A 19,958-nucleotide genomic window follows, 5' to 3' on the forward strand; every position below is an offset into this window, starting at 1 on the left:
CTAGTAACCGGAAGGTAGCCTAGTGGTTAGAGCATTGGACTAGTAACCGGAAGGTAGCCTAGTGGTTAGAGCGTTGGACTAGTAACCGGAAGGTAGCCTATTGGTTAGAGCGTTGGACTAGTAACCGGAAGGTAGCCTAGTGGTTAGAGCGTTGGACTAGTAACCGGAAGGTAGCCTAGTGGTTAGAGCATTGGACTAGTAACCGGAAGGTAGCCTAGTGGTTAGAGCGTTGGACTAGTAACCGGAAGGTAGCCTAGTGGTTAGAGCGTTGGACTAGTAACCGGAAGGTAGCCTAGTGGTTAGAGCGTTGGACTAGTAACCGGAAGGTAGCCTAGTGGTTAGAGCGTTGGACAAGTAACCGGAAGGTAGCCTAGTGGTTAGAGCGTTGGACTAGTAACCGGACAGGTTGCAAGTTCAAACCCCCGAGCTGACAAGGTACAAATCTGTCGTTCTGCCCCTGAACAGGCAGTTAACCCACTGTTCCCAGGCCGTCATTGAAAATAAGAATTTGTTCTTAACTTATCTGTTCTTAACCGTTAAATAAAGGTAAAATAAAACACTTACTTGTATGCAGTTTAGGAAAGTTGCACATTGGCTGTAGTTTGAGAAACACATGCGATCCAGACGGAAAACGTGGAAAGGAATTGTCAATGGAAATGAGAGGCACCTTTGCAAAACTGAGCACAGTAAGTATCTTTCATATTTGAAAGATTATTTTCTCGTTTCAAAGGTTTACAAATCAGTATCGTTAGCGATGATCAATAACATTTTAAACGTTATAACAGAGCGTCGGGATTGTAGTTCACACGGAGCCAGCTGTCGTTGCATACCATCAGCTGAGAACCCAAGTCAGAGACAGGCTGTGAGCCACCTTGGGCTCTCCAGAGCTAATGTAGGTCTAGCCTACTGTATTAAAAAAAAACATATTGGATAAGATTTTCTAAAATGTATCACTCAGAAGTCTTGAGTTACCACTGTCATTGGAATCTGTGTAGGCAAAGTTGTGCACGTATGTAGAAACACATGGAAACAAGTGTTTTACTCTCGACTTCTTGTCGTCTAATGTGGCTGTACTCTATAGAACCACAGGGTGGCGCTAAATCACTGAATATTTCTACATTTTGAACTAAGTCCCACACTTCACTTTACAAAACTTGTCCCAAATGTAAATCATTTTTTGCCCGTATGGACGCTGTGATTTTGTTGACTATATTCCTACATTATTTAGGACGTTTTCTTTTCCCTTGGAATGTTTATAGCTTCCCTTATCTTTAGTTTACAAGTCCAAGTCGGTCGAGTTGTAGTACACGTGACGTCAGGTGAACTTGGGATGGCTTCTGTGCTGTTCGGCACTCCCCCCTCCTCCTCTCTGTCCCAGTCCTCTCCTCCTGAACACACAACCCGGGTCATTCGGGTACTACCCAACAAAACACAGGACTTTGAGATACTCTGAAAACAGCCGACGGTCCCCGGATTACTGATAAGACAACTCTTTTTTTTTTTTTTTTTGCACAAAGGAATAGTTTACCTCAAGCATAAATAATCTGTCGAACAACAAGAAAACGTTTTCTAGTCCATTGAGAAGTCCAGGACACAGGCACCATGACCAGTCAGTAGAAAGGTACGTCTGTCTTGTCCCTCACGGGGCTACTAGAAGACACGCTCACCGTGGGAACCGCTCTTTTATAGGTCAAATGTGGAAACTGTTTCTCTCTCTTTCTGTGGCTACTTGGTTACACGAGCCAGCCTACTTCTCTGCAAAGACAACGTGTGTTGTCTGAACATGTTCTGCTGCATAGCTTTTAACCGTAACTCCTCCAGAGCGTTATAATTCAGAGTACACGTTCCTCCGCTGTCTGCATGCCTGTCTGTCAGTCAGTCAGTCAGTCCTCTGCTGTATCAGGGATCTGTTGTGGTCCGGTACTATTCATGGATATTAGGCTATTGGTGCAGTGGTAAAGGAACGACCTAAGCCCTGATCATGACTTATAAAGGTCCATTACACTAAGAATCATTAGACGAATGCGTCTTCTTCAAGGGGAAGTTTTGTCCATATCTCCCACCGCTCGGTCTGAATATTAACATGTATGTCTTGCGGTACTGTTTTGGAAGCATATCAGCGAAAAATCATTTACATTAACAAAACAAAACATATCTATTTAACAAAGGGGTATTAAATTGATACACACATTGATACGTTTAGGGTTAGTGTTTCCACACGGCCATATATCCATGTTACAGCGCTTGTTTATGGAAAACAGATGGCGATCGATCACCTGTGTTAATTAGCTATCTAGCATGCACCAAACATCTGTGTGTGTAATCGTAACTGTGTAACTCAGGAATGTAGTGGAAGTGTAGTTTCAAAGGATGAAGGCTCCATAGCTGTATGGGTCTGTAACTGATACAGTGTAGTTTAGTAGGATGGAGGCTGTATGGGTCTGTAACTGATACAGTGTAGTTTAGTAGGATGGAGGCTGTATGGGTCTGTAACTACTACAGTGTAGTTTAGTAGGATGGAGGCTCCATAGCTGTATGGGTCTGTAACTGATACAGTGTAGTTTAGTAGGATGGAGGCTGTATGGGTCTGTAACTACTACAGTGTAGTTTAGTAGGATGGAGGCTGTATGGGTCTGTAACTACTACAGTGTAGTTTAGTAGGATGGAGGCTGTATGGGTCTGTAACTACTACAGTGTAGTTTAGTAGGATGGAGGCTGTATGGGTCTGTAACTACTACAGTGTAGTTTAGTAGGATGGAGGCTCCATAGCTGTATGGGTCTGTAACTGATACAGTGTAGTTTAGTAGGATGGAGGCTGTATGGGTCTGTAACTACTACAGTGTAGTTTAGTAGGATGGAGGCTGTATGGGTCTGTAACTACTACAGTGTAGTTTAGTAGGATGGAGGCTGTATGGGTCTGTAACTGATACAGTGTAGTTTAGTAGGATGGAGGCTGTATGGGTCTGTAACTGATACAGTGTAGTTTAGTAGGATGGAGGCTGTATGGGTCTGTAACTACTACAGTGTAGTTTAGTAGGATGGAGGCTGTATGGGTCTGTAACTACTACAGTGTAGTTTAGTAGGATGAAAGATTAGGGCCATATGTTTTGAAAACCATATTCGAAGCGATGATTAACGACGTTTGTAAATGTTTAAACAGTGTTGGGATTGTAGTTTACATGAGGCAGTCGTGGGCATAGCTAAATGACTGACAACTGTAGGGAGAAGGCAGAATGACTGACAACTGTAGGGAGAAGGCAGAATGACTGACAACTGTAGAGAGAAGGCAGAATGACTGACAACTGTCTGGAGAAGGCAGAATGACTGACAACTGTAGGGAGAAGGCAGAATGACTGACAACTGTAGAGAGGAGGCAGAATGACTGACAACTGTAGAGAGGAGGCAGAATGACTGACAACTGTAGGGAGAAGGCAGAATGACTGACAACTGTAGGGAGAAGGCAGAATGACTGACAACTGTAGGGAGAAGGCAGAATGACTGACAACTGTAGGGAGAAGGCAGAATGACTGACAACTGTAGGGAGAAGGCAGAATGACTGAACAACTGTAGGGAGAAGGCAGAATGACTGACAACTGTAGGGAGAAGGCAGAATGACTGACAACTGTAGGGAGAAGGCAGAATGACTGACAACTGTAGGGAGAAGGCAGAATGACTGACAACTGTAGGGAGAAGGCAGAATGACTGACAACTGTAGGGAGAGGCCCAAAACCCTGTAAGGGAGAAGGCAGAAGGACTGACACTGTAGGGAGAAGGCAGAATGACTGACAACTGTAGGGAGAAGGCAGAATGACTGACAACTGTAGGGAGAAGGCAGAATGACTGACAACTGTAGGAGAAGGCAGAATGACTGACAACTGTAGGGAGAAGGCAGAATGACTGACAACTGTAGGGAGAAGGCAGAATGACTGACAACTGTAGGGAGAAGGCAGAATGACATGAACTGACGAACTGTAGGGAGAAGGCAGAATGACTGACAACTGTAGGGAGAAGGCAGAATGACTGACACGTAGGAGAAAGGCAGAATGACTGACAACTGTAGGGAGAAGGCAGAATGACTGACACTGTAGGGAGAAGGCAGAATGACTGACAACTGTAGGGAGAAGGCAGAATGACTGACAACTGTAGGGAGAAGGCAGAATGACTGACAACTGTAGGGAGAAGGCAGAATGACTGACACTGTAGGGGGCGACGCGAGGCAAGAATGACTGACAACTGTAGGGAGAAGGCAGAATGACTGACACTGTAGGGAGAAGGCAGAATGACTGACAACTGTAGGGGAGAAGGGCAGAATGACTGACAACTGTAGGGAGAAGGCAAGAATGACTGACAACTGTAGGGAGAAGGCAGAATGACTGACAACTGTAGGGAGAAGGCAGAATGACTGACAACTGTAGAGAGGAGGCAGAATGACTGACAACTGTAGAGAGGAGGCAGAATGACTGACAACTGTAGAGAGGAGGCAGAATGACTGACAACTGTAGAGAGGAGGCAGAATGACTGACAACTGTAGAGAGGAGGCAGAATGACTGACAACTGTAGAGAGGAGGCAGAATGACTGACAACTGTAGAGAGAAGGCAGAATGACTGACAACTGTAGAGAGAAGGCAGAATGACTGGCAACTGTAGAGAGGAGGCAACATGACTGACAACTGTAGAGAGAAGGCAGAATGACTGACAACTGTAGAGAGAAGGCAGAATGCCTGACAACTGTAGGGAGACTGCAGAATGACTGACAACTGTAGGGAGAAGGCAGAATGACTGACAACTGTAGAGAGAATGCAGAATGACTGACAACTGTAGAGAGAAGGCAGAATGACTGACAACTGTAGAGAGAAGGCAGAATGACTGACAACTGTAGAGAGAAGGCAGAATGACTGACAACTGTCTGGAGAAGGCAGAATGACTGACAACTGTAGAGCGAAGGCAGAATGACTGACAACTGTAGAGAGAAGGCAGAATGACTGACAACTGTAGGGAGAAGGCAGAATGACTGACAACTGTAGAGAGAAGGCAGAATGACTGACAACTGTAGAGAGAAGGCAGAATGACTGACAACTGTAGAGAGAAGGCAGAATGACTGACAACTGTAGAGAGAAGGCAGAATGACTGACAACTGTAGAGAGAAGGCAGAATGACTGACAACTGTAGGGAGAAGGCAGAATGACTGACAACTGTAGAGAGAAGGCAGAATGACTGACAACTGTAGAGAGAAGGCAGAATGCCTGACAACTGTAGGGAGAAGGCAGAATGACTGACAACTGTAGGGAGAAGGCAGAATGACTGACAACTGTAGGGAGAAGGCAGAATGACTGACAACTGTAGAGAGAATGCAGAATGACTGACAACTGTAGAGAGAAGGCAGAATGACTGACAACTGTAGAGAGAAGGCAGAATGACTGACAACTGTAGAGAGAAGGCAGAATGACTGACAACTGTCTGGAGAAGGCAGAATGACTGACAACTGTAGAGAGAAGGCAGAATGACTGACAACTGTAGAGAGAAGGCAGAATGACTGACAACTGTAGAGAGGATGCAGAATGACTGACAACTGTCTGGAGAAGGCAGAATGACAACTGTCTGGAGAAGGCAGAATGACTGACAACTGTAGAGAGGAGGCAGAATGACTGACAACTGTAGGGAGAAGGCAGAATGACTGACAACTGTAGAGAGAATGCAGAATGACTGACAACTGTAGAGAGAAGGCAGAATGACTGACAACTGTAGAGAGAAGGCAGAATGACTGACAACTGTAGAGAGAAGGCAGAATGACTGACAACTGTCTGGAGAAGGCAGAATGACTGACAACTGTAGAGAGAAGGCAGAATGACTGACAACTGTAGAGAGAAGGCAGAATGACTGACAACTGTAGAGAGGATGCAGAATGACTGACAACTGTCTGGAGAAGGCAGAATGACAACTGTCTGGAGAAGGCAGAATGACTGACAACTGTAGAGAGGAGGCAGAATGACTGACAACTGTAGAGAGAAGGCAGAATGACTGACAACTGTCTGGAGAAGGCAGAATGACTGACAACTGTAGGGAGAAGGCAGAATGACTGACACCTGTAGGGAGAAGGCAGAATGACTGACAACTGTAGAGAGAAGGCAGAATGACTGACAACTGTAGAGAGAAGGCAGAATGACTGACAACTGTAGAGAGAAGGCAGAATGACTGACAACTGTAGAGAGAAGGCAGAATGACTGACAACTGTCTGGAGAAGGCAGAATGACTGACAACTGTAGGGAGAAGGCAGAATGACTGACAACTGTAGAGAGAAGGCAGAATGACTGACAACTGTAGAGAGAAGGCAGAATGACTGACAACTGTAGAGAGAAGGCAGAATGACTGCCAACTGTAGAGAGAAGGCAGAATGACTGACAACTGTAGAGAGAAGACAGAATGACAGAACTGTAGGGAGAAGGCAGAATGACTGACAACTGTAGAGAGAAGGCAGAATGACTGACAACTGTAGAGAGAAGGCAGAATGACTGACAACTGTAGAGAGAAGGCAGAATGACTGACAACTGTAGAGAGAAGGCAGAATGACTGCCAACTGTAGAGAGAAGGCAGAATGACAGAACTGTAGAGAGACGGCAGAATGACTGACAACTGTAGGGAGAAGGCAGAATGACTGACAACTGTAGGGAGAAGGCAGAATGACTGACAACTGTAGGGAGAAGGCAGAATGACTGACAACAGTAGAGAGAATGCAGAATGACTGACAACTGTAGAGAGAAGGCAGAATGACTGACAACTGTGGAGAGAAGGCAGAATGACTGACAACTGTGGAGAGAAGGCAGAATGACTGACAACTGTGGAGAGAAGGCAGAATGACTGACAACTGTAGGGAGAAGGCAGAATGACTGACAACTGTAGAGAGAAGGCAGAATGCCTGACCACTGTAGGGAGAATGCAGAATGACTGACAACTGTAGGGAGAAGGCAGAATGACTGACAACTGTAGAGAGAATGCAGAATGACTGACAACTGTAGAGAGAAGGCAGAATGACTGACAACTGTAGAGAGAAGGCAGAATGACTGACAACTGTAGAGAGAAGGCAGAATGACTGACAACTGTAGAGAGAAGGCAGAATGACTGACAACTGTCTGGAGAAGGCAGAATGACTGACAACTGTAGAGCGAAGGCAGAATGACTGACAACTGTAGAGAGAAGGCAGAATGACTGACAACTGTAGGGAGAAGGCAGAATGACTGACAACTGTAGAGAGAAGGCAGAATGACTGACAACTGTAGAGAGAAGGCAGAATGACTGACAACTGTAGAGAGAAGGCAGAATGTCTGACAACTGTAGAGAGGAGGCAGAATGACTGACAACTGTAGAGAGAAGGCAGAATGACAGAACTGTAGAGAGAAGGCAGAATGACTGACAACTGTAGGGAGAAGGCAGAATGCCTGACAACTGTAGGGAGAAGGCAGAATGACTGACAACTGTAGGGAGAAGGCAGAATGACTGACAACTGTAGAGAGAAGGCAGAATGACTGACAACTATAGAGAGAAGGCAGAATGCCTGACAACTGTAGGGAGAAGGCAGAATGACTGACAACTGTAGGGAGAAGGCAGAATGACTGACAACTGTAGGGAGAAGGCAGAATGACTGACAACTGTAGAGAGAATGCAGAATGCCTGACAACTGTAGGGAGAAGGCAGAATGACTGACAACTGTAGGGAGAAGGCAGAATGACTGACAACTGTAGGGAGAAGGCAGAATGACTGACAACAGTAGAGAGAATGCAGAATGACTGACAACTGTAGAGAGAAGGCAGAATGACTGACAACTGTGGAGAGAAGGCAGAATGACTGACAACTGTGGAGAGAAGGCAGAATGACTGACAACTGTGGAGAGAAGCAGAATGACTGACAACTGTAGGGAGAAGGCAGAATGACTGACAACTGTAGAGAGAAGGCAGAATGCCTGACCACTGTAGGGAGAATGCAGAATGACTGACAACTGTAGGGAGAAGGCAGAATGACTGACAACTGTAGAGAGAATGCAGAATGACTGACAACTGTAGAGAGAAGGCAGAATGACTGACAACTGTAGAGAGAAGGCAGAATGACTGACAACTGTAGAGAGAAGGCAGAATGACTGACAACTGTAGAGAGAAGGCAGAATGACTGACAACTGTCTGGAGAAGGCAGAATGACTGACAACTGTAGAGCGAAGGCAGAATGACTGACAACTGTAGAGAGAAGGCAGAATGACTGACAACTGTAGGGAGAAGGCAGAATGACTGACAACTGTAGAGAGAAGGCAGAATGACTGACAACTGTAGAGAGAAGGCAGAATGACTGACAACTGTAGAGAGAAGGCAGAATGCCTGACAACTGTAGGGAGAAGGCAGAATGACTGACAACTGTAGGGAGAAGGCAGAATGACTGACAACTGTAGGGAGAAGGCAGAATGACTGACAACTGTAGAGAGAATGCAGAATGACTGACAACTGTAGAGAGAAGGCAGAATGACTGACAACTGTAGAGAGAAGGCAGAATGACTGACAACTGTAGAGAGAAGGCAGAATGACTGACAACTGTAGAGAGAAGGCAGAATGACTGACAACTGTCTGGAGAAGGCAGAATGACTGACAACTGTAGGGAGAAGGCAGAATGACTGACACCTGTAGGGAGAAGGCAGAATGACTGACAACTGTAGAGAGAAGGCAGAATGACTGACAACTGTAGAGAGAAGGCAGAATGACTGACAACTGTAGGGAGAAGGCAGAATGACTGACAACTGTAGAGAGAAGGCAGAATGACTGACAACTGTAGAGAGAAGGCAGAATGACTGACAACTGTAGAGATAAGGCAGAATGACTGACAACTGTAGAGAGAAGGCAGAATGACTGACAACTGTAGAGAGAAGGCAGAATGACTGACAACTGTCTGGAGAAGGCAGAATGACTGACAACTGTAGGGAGAAGGCAGAATGACTGACACCTGTAGGGAGAAGGCAGAATGACTGACAACTGTAGAGAGAAGGCAGAATGACTGACAACTGTAGAGAGAAGGCAGAATGACTGACAACTGTAGAGAGAAGGCAGAATGACTGACAACTGTAGAGAGAAGGCAGAATGACTGACAACTGTAGGGAGAAGGCAGAATGCCTGACAACTGTAGAGAGAAGGCAGAATGACTGACAACTGTAGAGAGAAGACAGAATGACAGAACTGTAGGGAGAAGGCAGAATGACTGACAACTGTAGAGAGAAGGCAGAATGACTGACAACTGTAGAGAGAAGGCAGAATGACTGACAACTGTAGAGAGAAGGCAGAATGACTGACAACTGTCTGGAGAAGGCAGAATGACTGACAACTGTCTGGAGAAGGCAGAATGACTGACAACTGTAGAGAGAAGGCAGAATGACTGACAACTGTAGAGAGAAGGCAGAATGACTGCCAACTGTAGAGAGAAGGCAGAATGACAGAACTGTAGAGAGAAGGCAGAATGACTGACAACTGTAGGGAGAAGGCAGAATGACTGACAACTGTAGGGAGAAGGCAGAATGACTGACAACTGTAGGGAGAAGGCAGAATGACTGACAACTGTAGGGAGAAGGCAGAATGACTGAAAACTGTCTGGAGAAGGCAGAATGACTGACAACTGTAGGGAGAAGGCAGAATGACTGACAACTGTAGGGAGAAGGCAGAATGACTGACAACTGTAGAGAGAAGGCAGAATGACTGACAACTGTAGAGAGAAGGCAGAATGACTGACAACTGTAGAGAGAAGGCAGAATGACAGAACTGTAGGGAGAAGGCAGAATGGCCCAACTCGTGACCTCACAGACAGCCCTATCCAATGAAAAGTAAGGACTTACTCTGCTCCCCCTCCCGCTTGGTTTTTGACCTCTCTCTTTGTGTTTACAACCAGGCATTATTGCAGTTCTCTGTGGGGTCGGGATGTTTACACAGTGACCAGTCGTGTCGGACGAGACTCCAGCTCCACAGTGAGAAACAAAAGACAATCGTGATTGATGCGCCATGGAGGGCGGGAACGAAGTGGATCTGTCCAACAATAACATCAGTCCGCTGTGGAAGCGGCAATCAGCCAATCACACTGGTCCCAGCAAGCTAAAGGCCCGGCCCCTCAGCTACCAGATAGACAGACTCCACATGACTGACTTCCCCGTAGAGGACAACAAGGGCAGCTTTACCCTGAGCCAGCCTGCAGAGCGACTGGTGGCCACGCCGGGAGGAGGGACGGTCATTCTGAAGCACGTTCTCAACCAACCCACCAGGAGAACACGGGTTGTCAGGAGTATCAGCATTGGACATTTGGCCAAAGGACGTTTCTCTTTGTCCAAGTTCAAGTCGGAGGATAAGTTTTCGTCATTGGACAATAAGGCGTACCATGGTGGAAGTGTTGGTCAAATCGGTAACAAGGAGAAGGTGTGGTCAGACAAGCGGCCACGCGATGCCCTGAAGCGACTCTCCAGCCCGTTCACCCTCACCTCTCACAGAGACCAGATAGTGTTTGGAACAAGTTCCTCACTGCCGGACCCTGCCACCTCCAGTCACCCCTCTCCCCCTGCCACCCCCAATAATAACAACCACCACCATAACCTGACCTCCTCTTCTTCTTATCACCCCTTAACCCCTCACCCTTCTCCCCCTAGTCTCCACACCCCTACCCCATCTCACAGCTCCACCTGCAGTATCTCCTCCCTCACCTCCACCCCTTCTGACCCCCCCACACCCCGCAGCCCCTCCCCTGCTGACATGTCTGCCCCCTCCCTCTCTCCTCCTCCCTCAATTGTCCTCAGCACCCACAGTGCAGCTGCCCTGAAGATGGGCACACAGCAGCTGATCCCCAAAGGGCTGGCGTCCCTGAGCAAGGCCTCTCCTGCTGGGGTACAGAGCCAGGCCCTGGGGGGTCTGCTGGGCCTGGATCCTACCAAGCGGGCCCTACGAGCTGTCAGCATGGTGGAGACTGGATCCTTCTTCTCTACGGACGGAGGGGGAGAGGGGACAGACCAGGATGAGAGCCCTGGGAGTCTGAAAAGGGGGTTGAGGTCTACCTCGTACAGGAGAGCAGTGGTGAGTGGAGTGGAAATGGAAATACCATCTGTAGACCCAAAGACCCATCTCCTGTCCCAGTCTGTAGACCCAAAGACCCATCTCCTGTCCCAGTCTGTAGACCCAAAGACCCATCTCCTGTCCCAGTCTGTACTCCGAGGACTACAGGAGGTCAAGGAGACACCGACCAGCCCTGGGAAGAAGAACAAGGTAGGAACAGTTGTATTTGTTTCATTCTTTTCCAGGAAATTGTCATAATACCGTTGTCTCCTTGCTTTGCCCGTTGTGCCTGGATATTACTGTCTCTTACCTTACAGTCACACAGTTTACTACCACTCATCTGCCTGATGGATTCATGTTTGATTTACTGTTCTCCTGAAGTTCACGTCAGGGACCCAAGTCCACAGCCAGCTTGAAGTTGGAACATTGTCAGGAGACGCTTGTGTTGAAGTCAGGCTAATGATTGCAATACACACTCACTCACTTCACTCACTCACTCACTCACACTCACTCACTCACTCACTCACTCACTCACTCACTCACTCACTCACTCACTCACTCACTCACTCACTCACTTCACACACACACACACACACACACACACACACTCTCTCTCTCTCTCCATTCCACCGCTCTTTAATTAGGCGGGGTCAGGTTGACAGGTCAGTGCAGAGGTCAGGGGTCGAGCGCAGGTGACAGGTGTGGGTGGAGACGTAGGTTAATTCCAAGGCGTTGTTAAGGTAACCAACTTGGTACAATAATGTCATTCATAACCAGATTTGGCTATTAAAGCATCATTTAGGATATTGTGATGACTCTGCTCACGGTAACTGACCTAGTGACCAGTCTTATTTCTCAGTTCATAATGGGAATATAAGTCTGGCTCAGGGAGAGCTGATCCTAGGCCTGTTGTTAATAGTTGAAATGTCTTCTTGTCTCTCAGAGGCCGGATAAGAAGCCAGGACTGATCACACAGAGGACTTTTGACAGGGAAGGTGAGTGTCACATCTCTGTCTTAGTCGTGTTTATCAACTCCTTATGACTGTCATTTTCTGTCCACATCTTTGAGGTCTTGCTCTCAATGGGGACTGTACTGTGATGTACCCTCAACCTGTCTGTCTGTGGTGGGATCCAACCTGTCTGTCTGTGGTGTGACCCAACCTGTCTGTCTGTGGTGTGACCCAACCTGTCTGTCTGTACTGTGATGCGCCCTCAACCTGTCTGTCTGTGGTGTGACTCAACCTGTCTGTCTGTACTGTGATCCACCCTCAACCTGTCTGTCTGTGGTGGGATCCACCCTCAACCTGTCTGTCTGTGGTGGGATCCACCCTCAACCTGTCTGTCTGTGGTGGGATCCAACCTGTTTGTCTGTGGTGGGATCCACCCTCAACCTGTCTGTCTGTGGTGTGATCCAACCTGTCTGTCTGTGGTGGGATCCACCCTCAACCTGTCTGTCTGTGGTGGGATCCACCCTCAACCTGTCTGTCTGTGGTGGGATCCAACCTGTCTGTCTGTGGTGGGATCCACCCTCAACCTGTCTGTCTGTGGTGGGATCCAACCTGTCTGTCTGTGGTGTGATCCACCCTCAACCTGTCTGTCTGTGGTGTGACCCAACCTGTCTGTCTGTGGTGTGACCCAACCTGTCTGTCTGTGGTGGGATCCAACCTGTCTGTCTGTGGTGTGATCCACCCTCAACCTGTCTGTCTGTGGTGTGATCCAACCTGTCTGTCTGTGGTGGGATCCACCCTCAACCTGTCTGTCTGTGGTGTGATCCACCCTCAACCTGTCTGTCTGTGGTGTGACCCAACCTGTCTGTCTGTGGTGTGACCCAACCTGTCTGTCTGTGGTGTGCCCCAGAGGAGGAACTGTATCAGAACTACCAGGAGAAAGCTCTTCACAATGACTCTGATGAGGACCAGTCCAGAGAGCCCAAACCTGACGAGGGCATCGTGGTGCAGTACAGACCCATACGCACCTCGTGGAGCCAACTCAGTGTGGTGAGACGCACATTCACACACACAGACACAGTGGTGCTGTGCCTGTCTGCACATACAGTACAGACACACAGTGTCTGGTTGGGAGATGGAATGCCAGCGCTGGCCAGGATGTTGGCCCATCTGATCTGGCTTCAGTCCTGACCCATCCTCTACACTGTGTCTGTCTGTCTCTGTCTGTCTGTCTCTGTGTCTCTTTGTCTCTGTCTCTTTGTCTCTGTCTGTTTCTGTCTGTCTGTCTCTGTGTCTCTTTGTCTCTGTCTGTTTCTGTCTGTCTCTGTGTCTCTTTGTCTCTGTCTGTCTCTGTCTGTTTCTGTCTGTCTCTGTGTCTCTGTCTGTCTCTTTGTCTCTGTCTGTCTGTCTGTCTCTGTGTCTCTTTGTCTCTGTCTGTCTCTGTCTGTTTCTGTCTGTCTCTGTGTCTCTGTCTGTGTGTCTGTCTATGTCTGTTTCTGTATGTCTGTCTGTGTGTCTGTCTGTTTCTGGGGGGGGGGGGGGAGGAGAGGGAGAGAGGGAGAGAGAGAGAGAAAAAAGTACAAAGATGGGAAGAGAAAGAAGGAAAATGTGGGGAGGGGAAGTGGGAGAGGGAGAGAGCAGGGAAGGGGAAGGGGGGGAGAGCAGGGAAGGGGGAGGGGAAGAGAGGAGGGGGAGAGAGCAGGGAGAAAGATCTGGGCCAGCAGACTAGGAGCACCACCCGGCACGGCGCCAGCCTGCTGGTAATCACCAGGGAGTCTTCTCAATGGAAAAATGTGAAATATGTTTCCCCTAGAGAGCAGCGTGGCGACTCTGATTATGACATCATGTAATGCAGTGTGGGCCCAGGATGGCAGGATAGAGGGAGGGAGAGAAAGGAGGGGGAGAGGGAGGGGGAGAGGGAGGGGGAGAGGGAGAGAAAGGAGGGGGAGGGAGAGAGAGGGAGGGAGAGAAAGGAGGGAGAGAAAGGAGGGGGAGGGAGAGAGAGGGAGGGAGAGAAAGGAGGGAGAGAAGGAGGGGGAGGGAGAGAGAGGGAGGGAGAGAAAGGAGGGAGAGAAGGAGGGGGAGGGGGAGAAAGGATGGGGAGAGGGAGAGAGAGGGAGGGAGAGAAAGGAGGGAGAGAGGGAGAGAGAGGGAGGGAGAGAGAGGGAGAGAGAGGGAGGGAGAGAGAGGGAGAGAGAGGGAGGGAGAGAGAGAGGGGGAGAGAGGGAGAGGGAGGGAGGGGGAGAGAGAGGGAGGGAGGGAGGGAGGGGGAGAGGGAGGGAGGGAGGGAGGGAGGGAGGGAGGGAGGGAGAGAAAGGGGGGGACCAGTGCTGTTTTCCACTTAGGTGTTCTGTTCTCCTTGTTGATGTTTACTCTTATCTGGAGCAGCTTAATTAAGATGGTATGTCAGAGAGAGAGAGGGCGGGAGAGGGATGGGGAGAGGGAGAGGGATGGGGAGGGAGAGGGATAGGGAGAGGGATGGAGAGGGAGAGGGGGAGAGAGAGGGAGAGGGGGAGAGAGAGGGAGAGAGAGGGATGGGGAGGGGGAGAGAGAGGGAGAGAGAGGGATGGGGAGGGGGATGGGGGGAGAGAGGGAGAGGGATGGGGGGAGAGAGGGAGAGGGATGGGGGGGAGAGGGAGAGGGATGGGGAGGGAGAGGGATGGGGAGAGAGAGGGAGAGGGATGGGGAGAGAGGGAGAGGGATGGGGAGAGGGAGAGAGAGGGATGGGGAGGGGATGGGGGAGAGAGGGAGGGGGATGGGGAGAGAGGGAGGGGGATGGGGAGAGAGAGGGAGAGGGAGAGAGAGGGATGGGGAGGGGGATGGGGGAGAGGGAGGGGGATAGGGAGAGAGGGAGGGGGAGAGAGAGAGGGAGGAGAGGGAGAGAGGGGGGAGGGGGGAGAGGGGGAGAGAGAGATGCACAGATAGACATGGAGACATTGTTTCTGATGTTGCTCTGTAGACGGTAGAGGACACGTAGTTCTGATAGCGATATTCACACTGATCCAGTTGTTCCCAGTGTAGTAAAGAGAGGAGGGGAAGTAAAGGAGGATAAAGAGGTAGACAATACCACTAATCTGTCCCTGTCCTGTCCCTGTCCTGTCCCTATCCTGTCCCTTTCCCTGTCCCTTTCCCTGTCTTACCCTGTCCCTGTCCATTTCCCTGTCCCTGTCCTGTCCCTATCCTGTCCCTTTCCCTGTCCCTTTCCCTGTCTTACCCTGTCCATTTCCCTGTCCCTGTCCTGTCCCTGTCCTGTCCCTATCCTGTCCCTGTCCCTTTCCCTGTCCTGTCCCTGTCCTGTCCCTGTCCTGTCCCTATCCTGTCCCTTTCCCTGTCTTACCCTGTCCCTGTCCATTTCCCTGTCCCTGTCCTGCCCCTGTCCTGTCCGGCCCTGTCCTGTGAACAGGGAGACTGTAGTGGTTTATAGTAGTTAGATGTTCAGCTGTTTACACTGTGAACAGGGCAGGCTGTAGTGGTTTATAGTAGTTAGATGGTCAGCTGTTTACACTGTGAACAGGGCAGGCTGTAGTGGTTTATAGTAGTTAGATGGTCAGCTGTTTACACTGTGATCAGGGCAGGCTGTAGTGGTTTATAGTAGTTAGATGTTCAGCTGTTTACACTGTGAACAGGGCAGGCTGTAGTGGTTTATAGTAGTTAGATGGTCAGCTGTTTACACTGTGAACAGGGCAGGCTGTAGTGGTTTATAGTAGTTAGATGGTCAGCTGTTTACACTGTGAACAGGGCAGGCTGTAGTGGTTTATAGTAGTTAGATGGTCAGCTGTTTACACTGTGAACAGGGCAGGCTGTAGTGGTTTATAGTAGTTAGATGTTCAGCTGTTTACACTGTGAACAGGGCAGGCTGTAGTGGTTTATACTAGTTAGATGGTCAGCTGTTTACACTGTGATCAGGGCAGGCTGTAGTGGTTTATAGTAGTTAGATGGTCAGCTGTTTACACTGTGAACAGGGCAGGCTGTAGTGGTTTATACTAGTTAGATGTTCAGCTGTTTACACTGTGAACAGGGCAGGCTGTAGTGGTTTATACTAGTTAGATGGTCAGCTGTTTACACTGTGAACAGGGCAGGCTGTAGTGGTTTACAGTAGTTAGATGGTCAGCTGTTTACACTGTGAACAGGGCAGGCTGTAGTGGTTTATAGTACTAGATAACTAACTAGATACTAAATTAACAAACCAAATGCAGAACAGCAGAGCATTTTGAACATTTTAGAAAGTTAACTTAATGGTTACAAGATATCAACACCAGGTTTGTGGGTTCGATTCCCGTAGGGGACCAGTACGAACTTATATGAAAATGTATGTGATTACTACAGTAAGTCTCTCTGGATAAGAGCCTCTGCAAAATAAAGTTTCCAGTAACATCTGTAGGGTAGGACTGTTCTCTGTTTCCTATAAGTTTCTAGTTTCCAGTAACATCTGTAGGGTAGAACTGTTCTCTGTTTCCTAGAAGTTTCCAGTAATTGTGACATCTGTAGGGTAGGACTGTTCTCTGTTTCCGAGAAGTTTCTAATTTCCAGTAACATCTGTAGGGTAGGACTATTCTGTTTCCTAGAAGTTTCTAGTTTCCAGTAACATCTGTAGGGTAGGACTATTCTCTGTTTCCTAGAAGTTTCTAGTTTCCAGTAACATCTGTAGGGTAGGACTGTTCTCTGTTTCCTAGAAGTTTCTAGTTTCCAGTAACATCTGTAGGGTAGGACTATTCTGTTTCCTAGAAGTTTCTAGTTTCCAGTAACATCTGTAGGGTAGGACTATTCTGTTTCCTAGAAGTTTCTAGTTTCCAGTAACATCTGTAGGGTAGGACTATTCTGTTTCCTAGAAGTTTCTAGTTTCCAGTAACATCTGTAGGGTAGGACTGTTCTCTGTTTCCTATAAGTTTCCAGTAATTGTGACATCTGTAGGGTAGGACTGTTCTCTGTTTCCTAGAAGTTTCTAGTTTCCAGTAATTGTGACATCTGTAGGGTAGGACTGTTCTCTGTTTCCGAGAAGTTTCTAATTTCCAGTAACATCTGTAGGGTAGGACTATTCTGTTTCCTAGAAGTTTCTAGTTTCCAGTAACATCTGTAGGGTAGGACTATTCTCTGTTTCCTAGAAGTTTCTAGTTTCCAGTAACATCTGTAGGGTAGGACTGTTCTCTGTTTCCTATAAGTTTCTAGTTTCCAGTAACATCTGTAGGGTAGGACTATTCTGTTTCCTAGAAGTTTCTAGTTTCCAGTAACATCTGTAGGGTAGGACTATTCTGTTTCCTAGAAGTTTCTAGTTTCCAGTAACATCTGTAGGGTAGGACTATTCTGTTTCCTAGAAGTTTCTAGTTTCCAGTAACATCTGTAGGGTAGGACTGTTCTCTGTTTCCTATAAGTTTCTAGTTTCCAGTAACATCTGTAGGGTAGGACTATTCTGTTTCCTAGAAGTTTCTAGTTTCCAGTAACATCTGTAGGGTAGGACTATTCTGTTTCCTAGAAGTTTCTAGTTTCCAGTAACATCTGTAGGGTAGGACTATTCTGTTTCCTAGAAGTTTCTAGTTTCCAGTAACATCTGTAGGGTAGGACTGTTCTCTGTTTCCTAGAAGTTTCTAGTTTCCAGTAACATCTGTAGGGTAGGACTATTCTGTTTCCTAGAAGTTTCCAGTAACATCTGTAGGGTAGGACTATTCTGTTTCCTAGAGGTTTCTAGTTTCCAGTAACATCTGTAGGGTAGGACTATTCTGTTTCCTAGAGGTTTCTAGTTTCCAGTAACATCTGTAGGGTAGGACTATTCTGTTTCCTAGAGGTTTCTAGTTTCCAGTAACATCTGTAGGGTAGGACTATTCTGTTTCCTAGAGGTTTCTAGTTTCCAGTAACATCTGTAGGGTAGGACTGTTCTCTGTTTCCTAGAAGTTTCTAGTTTCCAGTAACATCTGTAGGGTAGGACTGTTCTCTGTTTCCTAGACGTTTCCAGTAACAGTAGGGACAGGAGGAAGTGGTATATATCGAAGAGTGTTGACACCATACTCTTGGATGAGAGGTTTAACCCCCCCCCCAGGTTAAGGATAGGACAGGGGAGGGTAAGATGATGCCTACAGCCAACCTCTTACCCCAAGCACTCCCTGTTGACTGAAAACCGAGTTTCGGGTTGTCACACTTACACCTGTCTCTCTGTGTTCTCAGGGAAAGTCCAAAAGCAGGGCGAAGTTCAGTTGTCGTGGCAGGAAGGTGTTTACTAGGACAGTAAAGACGTGCGAGACAGTAGATACATAGCAGTTGATTGCCCTTAAAGGGAATTTGTCTTGCAAATTAAAACAAGCTTGGCAAGCTTTTGGGTGTGTGTGTGTGTGTGTGTGTGTGTGTGTGTGTGTGTGTGTGTGTGTGTGTGTGTGTGTGTGTGTGTGTGTGTGTGTGTGTGTGTGTGTGTGTGTGTGTGTGTGTGTGTGTGTGTGTGTGTGTGTGTGTGTGTGTGTGTGTGTGTGTGTGTGTGTAACATCTGCTGGGCCATGAGGAGGTTGTTTAGGCCACTGATATTGTCCCAACCTGTCAGGAACACAAAGATGGCTCCTTTGTGTGTGTGTCCCTAGTCTGGATGTGTTTGCAAAGGTCTCCATTAGGGTTGTTACAACAGCAGTATCATGATACTCAGAGTTATCTTGGCAAGGACAGAACATGAAGCAGACTACATTTCCTGAGGAAAATAGTCCTGATGTTACAAACAAACAACCTGATGCTACAAACAAACAGTCCTGATGTTACAAACAAACAGTCCTGATGTTACAAACAAACAGCCTGTTGTCACCCAGAAACATGTGTATTTTCCTAAACTAAACCACACTGTTACATACAGTAGGTTTTAAACAACCAAAGGTTTAGACCAGCTTTGTATTTCTGTCTGGTGGCAAAGGTGTCTTAACCATTCAGAGTTAATGCCTGACCTTAACCATTCAGAGTTAATGCCTGACCTTAACTATTCAGAGTTAATGCCTGACCTTAACCATTCAGAGTTAATGCCTGACCTTAACCATTCAGAGTTAATGCCTGACCTTAACCATTCAGAGTTAATGCCTGACCTTAACCATTCAGAGTTAATGCCTGACCTTAACCATTCAGAGTTAATGCCTGACCTTAACCATTCAGAGTTAATGCCTGACCTTAACCATTCAGAGTTAATGCCTGACCTTAACCATTCAGGGTTAATGCCTGACCTTAACCATTCAGAGTTAATGCCTGACCTTAACCATTCAGAGTTAATGCCTGACCTTAACCATTCAGAGTTAATGCCTGACCTTAACCATTCAGAGTTAGAACCTTAACCATTCAGAGTTAGAACCTTAACCATTCAGAGTTGATGCCTGACCTTAACCCTAACCTTAAATCCCTAACCAAAGCAGACATTTTGAATCTCTTTGGTGTTATTGAGATACATTCTGCTGTTCAGAACGCTGGTGTGGCTCGGGCCTGTGACCCGGGAAAAACACTAGTGTGGATAATATTAGATACTATGACACTGTGGGAGTTAACCTCAGCCGGCTGAGGGGTGTAGATATTGTAGATATATTGTAAATATTTTGACACTGTGGGAGTTACCCTCAGCCGGCTGAGGGGTGTAGATATTATGACACTGGGAGTTAACCTCAGTGGGCTGAGGGGTGTAGATATTGTAGATATATTGTAGATATTTTGACACTGTGGGAGTTACCCTCAGCCGGCTGAGGGGTGTAGATATTTTGACACTGTGGGAGTTAACCTCAGTGGGCTGAGGGGTGTGTGTGTGTGTGTGGGTAGGGGGGGGGGGGTAGCTCCAGGTAGCTCCTGTTTTACAGTGGGTTAAACCTTAGGGACACACTGTTTAATTCAAACACACATACACACACACAACCATGCATATTCACACACACCCACAACCATGCATACTCCTACACGTCCGTCTGATACCAAGGAGTCCTGGATTTAGGATGAGATGTTCATGGTGACAGAATCC

At 47.5% G+C, this 19,958-nt stretch overlaps 1 protein-coding gene across 1 annotated transcript in view; it reads left to right on the forward strand.

Moving 5' to 3' along the window:
• The first annotated feature begins 1,344 nt into the window (after positions 1 to 1,344).
• Positions 1,345 to 19,958, forward strand: part of LOC109884672 (rho guanine nucleotide exchange factor 26) — a 90,878-nt gene continuing 72,264 nt past the window's right edge. Inside the window, exons 1-4 of the mRNA XM_031795479.1 lie at positions 1,345 to 1,621; positions 9,910 to 11,264; positions 11,998 to 12,049; positions 12,912 to 13,051. Of these exons, the coding sequence (XP_031651339.1) occupies positions 10,020 to 11,264; positions 11,998 to 12,049; positions 12,912 to 13,051 (1,437 nt within the window). The 5' untranslated portion in view covers positions 1,345 to 1,621; positions 9,910 to 10,019. The remainder of the gene's footprint in view (positions 1,622 to 9,909; positions 11,265 to 11,997; positions 12,050 to 12,911; positions 13,052 to 19,958) is intronic.

Source organism: Oncorhynchus kisutch, linkage group LG18 (assembly GCF_002021735.2).
Source record: "Oncorhynchus kisutch isolate 150728-3 linkage group LG18, Okis_V2, whole genome shotgun sequence".
NCBI classification, from domain to species: domain Eukaryota; kingdom Metazoa; phylum Chordata; class Actinopteri; order Salmoniformes; family Salmonidae; genus Oncorhynchus; species Oncorhynchus kisutch.